Source organism: Rutidosis leptorrhynchoides, chromosome 2 (assembly GCF_046630445.1).
Source record: "Rutidosis leptorrhynchoides isolate AG116_Rl617_1_P2 chromosome 2, CSIRO_AGI_Rlap_v1, whole genome shotgun sequence".
NCBI classification, from domain to species: domain Eukaryota; kingdom Viridiplantae; phylum Streptophyta; class Magnoliopsida; order Asterales; family Asteraceae; genus Rutidosis; species Rutidosis leptorrhynchoides.
This window is the reverse complement of record NC_092334.1, coordinates 575720930-575728943: the sequence shown is the minus strand read 5'-3', so window position 1 is coordinate 575728943 and position 8014 is coordinate 575720930. Positions and strand designations below refer to the sequence as shown.

Here is an 8014-nt window from a genome sequence, read left to right as displayed (position 1 = left end):
AACATAGAGTAAATATATAATAAAGATAAAGAAGACAATGTTTAAATTTAAAAAAAAAATTTGGAAATAAAAAAAGGAAAACAGTCATCCGACCGTTAGAGTCAGGTCAAACTCCTCAGTCAATAAAAGTCGAACGCGTGGCAGTAACATTTTTTCACGTCAGAAGTCCAACCAACTCCCCTGAAGCTTCAGGACTAACATCTGATTAACAACGTCAGTAGGCGTTAGTTTTTGCCAAGTAAGATGACGGATGGAAACTCACGCCCCGTTATTTGGTCTTAGAACTCTGGAAAATTCAACTAAAATCCGATTTCATTTTCCTGTAGAATTGAAAAAACCTTTTGTACTCCAACTTTCGCTATGAAAGTAAACTATTGAGCCACAAAATATAATAAACAAAACTCACGTGTCCCAGTTCATCAAATTTAAAAACTTCCAAGTAAATACGTACATACACACAAATATGTTGCAGAATAAAAAAACCAACAAGGACTCATCAGAATCCCTAATTTCTTTTCCAGAATTCGGTCTATGTAAATTCTATCTTTTAGGTTTTTTTATTTATTTTTTTTTATTTTATTTATTATGTTATAAAATGATGATTGCCTGATAATTGAATACCGAACCCTAAACTTTGTTTTTTAAATCCCGATAGTATTCGTGTATGACTATTACCAAATTAGAAGTCAAAACCCTAGAAATTGACTTGAATAACAGTAGTCGGATGGCTTGATTTCTTCATTACATAATCTAAATATGTGAATTTTTCGGCTTTTCGTTCCTAACGATGATGGTTGCTCTCTTTAAACTGGTCTCCTGTGTAATCATTCACAAACCATAGATACTAATTTTGTGTTTTTCTTATTTAGTAATTAATAGCTATACTAAATGCAGTTTTTGATTTGATACTAACCGTTATAAATGTCGTTGCAGCTCAGTTGATCATCTGAAATCTGAACTACCAACAGGGGTAAAATGCAGGTATGTATGGCTAACATTAATCCCTTTTTATTATGTTATTGTAAAACAAATGCTTTACACCATATTGTAACAAAGAAATCAATTCCATGCTTTATGTTATATGCTATATATATTTTCAAGTATTATCACATTATTTAATAATTCGATCAATTCAAGACGTGAATATGAAATTTTGTTTAATTTTAGAGTTTTTGTTGAATTTCATAGCCTGCTATTTGTTTTGGGTTGTGTTTGTCTATGTATGATCGATTTATAGCTGAAGTTCAACTATTTGTCTTCATGTCTATCTAGTATTTGCAGTTACTCAAGTAGGTCAAAATTTCTATTAGGTCCTTTATTATTTTGTACTCCGTATAACTAAAAAGGTTTATAACATACTTTTGCTTAAACCCGTGTGTTACTTTTGACATGTATTACTTTAGTGTTATACTCATAGATCATATAGGGTGTGAGGGTGAGGGTAATGAGAATATCAAACAGTGCATTTGGTTTAATTTGAAATACAGTTGGCAATGTGACTTGATGATGTGCTTCACATCATGGCCCTTCACCAATACTTTCTCTCATTTTGTAATCTTTCACATTTCTTTTGTGGTGTAATGTAATGTAATTAAATACATACATACATACAATGATACAAGTTCAAGTTTTTACCACAGTAAAAATGAATATAAATATTTTGGCCAATTCCATTGATGGTAATGCTACGTCCTCTTTAAATCAAATATCAGGAAAAGTTATGCTTTACTTTTTCTACTTTCTATCTATATTTTTCTAATTTACTTATTAATGTTAGTATAAAAAGTTAATTGTAATATATTAGTGCTATAACACTAAAGATACAACAACAACAACAACAGTACCCAATACCACTTGAGTGGTGTATGGGGGAGGTGAGACGTAGACAATCCTTCCTTTATCCGAGAATAAAAACAAGTCATTTCTCCACCCAGAAAAGTAGAGAAAGTCATCCCTCTCTTTATTCGGCGGATAAAGAGATTACTTCCGAGTGGACCTCCGGCCTAAAGATAGTTATCTTAAAATTGTTTTCCTTTTTTTATATTCTTTATTCTTTTAATTTCTCAATTTATTTATAAAGTTTACTCGAAGTTAATATGTATATTTTTTATCGATTTAGTACTCTTAAGCGTTATAAGTTCACCCAAGTTGATAATAAAGAAATTGTAAGGAACACTGATGTGGTACTAAAATATGGCGTGAACCCGATAACGAATTTGAGGTTGGTTTGGCGTAGGAACATCAAAGAAGACTCTCCATTGTTTACAACTCATTTTATTAAGTTTATTAATTTATTAATATTCTGATTCGTATATCCCCTAGTCTCTTAAGATTTGTTTAGTTTATTTCATATTCTATTTCCTTATTTAAATATTAGGAGTCAAAGTAGGTTTAGGACTTCAAGTTGGTTACGTTTCTTTTTGTATATATACTCATATGTGTACCTAGGAGTTGATCTATCTTTTCAATAATAATAAAATTGTTTCTTTTGTTTTTCCAGACTCTTGCGAGAGTAATTGTCGACAAATCACGGTTGTGATTTTGTTTTATTTGGTTGCGAAGAGCGTTTGTCTTCCAACGGATCATTGATCTTTATCATTTGGTATCAGAGCAATCGATCCGCCTATCGTCATTCCGATTAGTTGGGTCTCTCCCACGTTTGGATTTTGATAGTTTATCCCACATCTTAATTCGATTACTTGGGTCTCTCCCACGTTTGGGTTTTGATATCCTATCAAAAAAAAAAAAAAAAAATCCGAAATCACTGTTCACGGAACTGTTCACGACGTTACTGTTCATCCGTCAGAAAGTACTGTTCGCGCGTCAGAATTTTACTATTTGGTACTGTTCATCGAAAAAAAGATTTTTTTCCATGGCCGATAAGGGTAATCAAAGTCGCGATCTCGCTATCGCCCTCAAAAGACTCAAGAACACGCTAGATATAGTTAACAAATTCAACGAGCGTGCGAAACAACGATGGATTGAGGAAGAAAACCGAAGAGCTACTTATGATGCTTGGGTCGAATCACAACAATACTATCAATATGAACTACCACAATACCACCAATGCCACGTTTACTATGAACCACAACCCTACCATCAACCCTACTATCAACCACAACCTTACGAGCAGAGTCAACCTGTTAAGGAGAATCTCGATACGGAAGAGTTCTTTGATTCGATGAAAACATTAATATCGAGGTTGAAGAAATCAGAATTTGATCGTATGGAGAAGCGTGATAACGAAGTTGAAGAGAGTCAGGTAGAAAGCATGTCCTCGTGTCCAGAAAAAGAAAGTAATATCAAGGAGGTGGAGAATGATATAGTTGTTGTTAATGTTGAAGAATGTAAATAATCTACAACACAAGCTTCCGACTTGTTTGATTTTGGTTTAGAAAAGGAGAATTTAGCCATATGTAAAGTAGCCGCGAGTTCTGAAGGTATCCTTGATAAAGATGAAGTTGTAGTGGTTTCAAAAGATGATGAAGACAAGAAAATATCATATTATTATTTGAATAACTCCATGGATGCAAGACAGAGGATTAATAAAGGAGATTTTTTCGTGTTTAAACCGGGCATTGAGAACTCGAGGTCGAGTTCTTTTCAAGAAAGGGAGAAGGGTCAAAGGGTTTTAGAGCATGATACTTTTTCAAGAGGTCGTCAGAAACTTATTTGGAATAGCAATGATGAATTTGTAATTGGGGTGTTTGTATTTGATCCGGGCATATCATATTATTTGAGTTACACAGTTCATCGAGTTGTCATTGATTGGTTTGTCTTTAACCCGGGTATATCGTTTTATTCGAGTTGGAACTCGAGGGAGAGTTCTTTTCAAGTGGGGAAGACTGATGCGGTACTAAAATATGGCGTGAACCCGATAACGAATTTGAGGTTGGTTTGGCGTAGGAACATCAAAGAAGACTCTCCATTGTTTACAACTCATTTTATTAAGTTTATTAATTTATTAATATTCTGATTCGTATATCCCCTAGTCTCTTAAGATTTGTTTAGTTTATTTCATATTCTATTTCCTTATTTAAATATTAGGAGTCAAAGTAGGTTTAGTACTTCAAGTTGGTTACGTTTCTTTTTGTATATATACTCATGTGTACGTAGGAGTTGATCTATCTTTTCAATAATAATAAAATTGTTTCTTTTGTTTTTCCAGACTCCTGCGAGAGTAATTGTCGACAAATCACGGTTGTGGTTTTGTTTTATTTGGTTGCGAAGAGCGTTTGTCTTCCAATGGATCATTGATCTTTATCGAACACTTGGCTTAAAAGACAACTTATTTCTTTTATGTTATTTTGCTATATTATTTATTGTTAATGAATGAATATTTATTGTATGGTATAATTTTGTTGCTCTTCATTATTGTGTTTGAAACGTTCAACTAATGCTGTTTTTATTCGAGAGCTTGGCAGGCTAGTGACAGGTTTAATATCAACTCTCAACTTGAGCATCTGCAAGCTAAGTACGTAGGAACAGGTCATGCAGACATGAACAGATTGTAAGTGCTTGTTTTTTGTATATGTAGATTTACGTAAGCTGTATTTTACAAAATACTAGATGAGTTTATGTCTAATTATAGTTAATGATACTTTCTTATAACCTTGTAGTGAATGGGCAGTTAATATCCAGAGAGACAGCTATGCGTCATATATTGGCCATTATCCAATGCTTGGCTATTTTGCAATAGCTGAAAACGAATCAATTGGGAGAGAACGCTACAATTTTATGCAGGTATTTTTCTTATTAACTTCTCTTGGACTATTTGTTTAGGTAATATACTATATTAGCCATTTATTAAAATAATCCTCTGTTTATTTTTGCAGAAAATGTTGTTGCCATGTGGACTTCCACCAGAAAGAGAAGAGGAGTGAGGGCATCAACGTATATGGAGGTCTAGTGTTATGGTTGTCGGTATGCGTATGAACACATTATGAACTCCTGTAGTATTGATTTTGTTGTGATAGGATGAAATAGAAACGAGTTTGATCCTTGGTTTATTCATCTGTGTATGCTGTTATGTTTTGGCAAAAAATATCAGTATGCATTTTATCAGTTGTTGGGTTGCTATGTGATTCAGTTGTCTAAGTATCTTTTGATATAGTTAGTTATATAACAAATACTGTATATATCTTCTACCAGATTTTGAACTCTTTTGGTTAAGAAATTGTTATTATATACATCAAGCATGGTTAAATTTGAAAATCATTTTTTTTTTTTTTTCCAGCTGAGTTGAAGAAGAAAAGTTCAAGCCTAAGAGGCCTACAGTGAAGTCCCTTTTTAGCATGATCTCTCTCTCTCTCTCTCTCTCTCTCTCTCTCTCTCTATATATATATATATATATATATATATATATATATATATATATATATATATATATAGTGAAGTCCCTTTTTAGCATGATCTCTCTCTCTCTCTCTCTATATATATACATATATATATATATATATATATATATATATATATATATATATATATATATATATATATATATATATATATGTATAGGGGCAGGATCAATGGGGAAGTAACCAATCGGGAGAAGCGGGGGGAAGCAAATTTTTTTTTTTTTTTTTTTTCGTTTTTTTGGAATTTTTTTCTTCCGGCATCAAAATCATACGAAAATATGAACATTTAGAAAAGACACTTCGTGATGAATGTTATTATTTAGGCGGGAAACAACAACAACAACATTCAAGATAATATTGTTCGTGAAGAATGTGAACGTTTTTTTCCTTCATGTTTTGTGAAGTAAAATTTAGCCCGATTTAGAGTTTAGGGTTTATAAACACCAAACCCTAAACCCTAAACTCCAAACCGTTCGTGTTAAAAACTCAATCTAAATTCTAAATCTAAACACTAAATCTAAACCCTAAACCCTAAATTTCTAAATCCTAATATCTAAACTCTATAAACCCTAATATCTAAACCCTAATATATAAACCCTAATATCTAAAAACTCAAAATACGCTCGAAAAACACGATAATTGTTATATATTACTTCTTCGAGCGTTTTCCCGCCAAAATAAAAACATTTATCACAAAGTGTCTTTATTAAATGTTCATATTTTCATCCAATCTATAATGTTCGTGAACAAAGTTTTTTAAAAAAACGAAAAAAAAAAAAATTTGCTTCCCCCCGCTTCCCCAGATTGGTTACTTCCCCCCTTGATCCTACCAATATATATATATATATATATATATATATATATATATATATATATATACATATATATATATATACTCGAATAAATGATGCAATGTTCAACCATGTTATTGAAAATATCACTTGGAGAAGTATCTAAATTACCCCTTTTAAAACATTTGACAAAAGAGATTAATAGAGTAAACTTGTGGACCAAAATTAGTGCTGTTAATTTGACCAATGAGGAATTTTTTGGATTGAAACTTTTCCTTGTTTTATATATTATGGGACATCTTAAAAGGGATTATTGCATGTATTTGTAATGGATGGTTGATCATATAACATCTAATACGTTTGTTTGTTTAATCTTTATGTGCTTAATATAGACATTTTAGCAAGTTCTCACAGCTTTTGTTCCTTGTTTGTTTATTTGCATGGATTAACTAGACTCTATGTACCTTCTCTTTCATGTATTTGATCCGTTTGGCCATTTTTTCTAAATTTTTTAGCTAGACTACATTACCCGTTATTCAACTCAACCTGTTAAAAGGTTGAAAGTGACACCTCCAGATTGTACAAGAAGGTAATGATTGGGTTACTTGCACAACAATTTTGTAATTATTGTCTTGAATTTATGTTTTCTATTACAGAAGAAGAAACGGATTCAACATCCTCGCAAACTCAAGGTAGCTTTCTCAACCTTCTAACTCGCCAGCTTGATGTCTCGTAACAAAAGGAGTCTAAGTGAACCGTTATTGTTCTGTTCATTAGTCATATAGCCATAGTTAAAAATCAATCGAAAGCAAAATGCAATATTTTTTTTTTTTACAACTGGACAACTTTTCGTTATGCATGAGGTGGGTAAATACAGAATCAAAAAGGGATTTGCAGTTTGTTCAATTTGCAGACGAAAAATGATTTTTTTGATATTATGGATCACAGACCATTTGGACGCTTTCATTTTTTATGGGTTCTGGGTATTTTGTATATTGGGATATTGGACCTATCTTCTTAGTATCACTTCTTGTAATTGGTGTGTAACTTATCCAGTTTTCAAAGTAACATTAATAAAATCTTATTGTTCTTGCAAGTACTTGATTGTTACCGTTCTACCGTTGAAGGCAGTAACCACTTTTGTGTTTGCTAATTCAGTATCATTAAGCCACACTATGTCCGAATATAGTTTCTTTTGTTTCATGCTATTAGTCTCTCGTTAGTCAAACAAGTTCAGTTAGTTACCGTCAAACAATCAAATCTTCATCAATTCAAAGTATTCATATGTTTTATTCTAAACATAGGTAATATTCTTTACAAGTATAAATGCTACAACATATGAAATAGTTCACCTGGGCTGTGGTATAGATGGATTTGCGATGAATATGGATTCATCGGATCCCCTCTATTATTATTCGCAAGCTCGATCTGAAATAACTGGGAAGAGCTTGACCTTCAAGCCATATTTCATTTGAAGTAAAACAGAATCACTTGGACAAACTTGGTGACCTTGTACCAATTTCACATGGTAATGAAAGATGATGGCACTAGCCACCATTTTCATCTGAATGAAACTCATTTCCTTACCTAAACATGTCCTTGGTCCTGCATGAAACGCGGGGAACTTGTACGACGGTTCATGTTTTATACTGCCCCGCGAAAACCATCTTTCCGGCTTAAATTCCATACAATCCTCTCCCCATATCCCCTTCATTCTTCCCATTGAATAAAAAGACAAAATTATTCTTGTGTGCTTATCTACAACGTGACCACTTGGAAGAATGTCTGCCTCAGACGGAGACTTATGTTCCAAAGCAACAGGAGGATACAACCTTAAAGCTTCACAAATACCTCCGTGAAGAAAAT

General features: G+C 32.6%; 1 protein-coding gene across 3 annotated transcripts; it reads left to right on the top strand.

Moving 5' to 3' along the window:
• Positions 1 to 446: 446 nt before the first annotated feature.
• Positions 447 to 5064, top strand: LOC139893223 (uncharacterized protein At4g14342). 3 transcript variants are annotated; one of them, XM_071876372.1, is made up of 5 exons: positions 447 to 527; positions 934 to 981; positions 4425 to 4510; positions 4620 to 4743; positions 4836 to 5064. In XM_071876372.1, the coding sequence occupies exons 2-5, from the start codon at positions 976 to 978 to the stop codon at positions 4881 to 4883; spliced, it is 264 nt and encodes an 87-aa protein (XP_071732473.1). In that variant the 5' UTR covers positions 447 to 527; positions 934 to 975; the 3' UTR covers positions 4884 to 5064. The 3 variants fall into 3 exon arrangements, with proteins under 3 accessions (XP_071732473.1, XP_071732474.1, XP_071732475.1); XM_071876373.1 differs by having other exon boundaries at positions 485 to 533; XM_071876374.1 differs by lacking the exon at positions 447 to 527 and adding an exon at positions 748 to 820.
• Positions 5065 to 8014: the final 2950 nt, after the last annotated feature.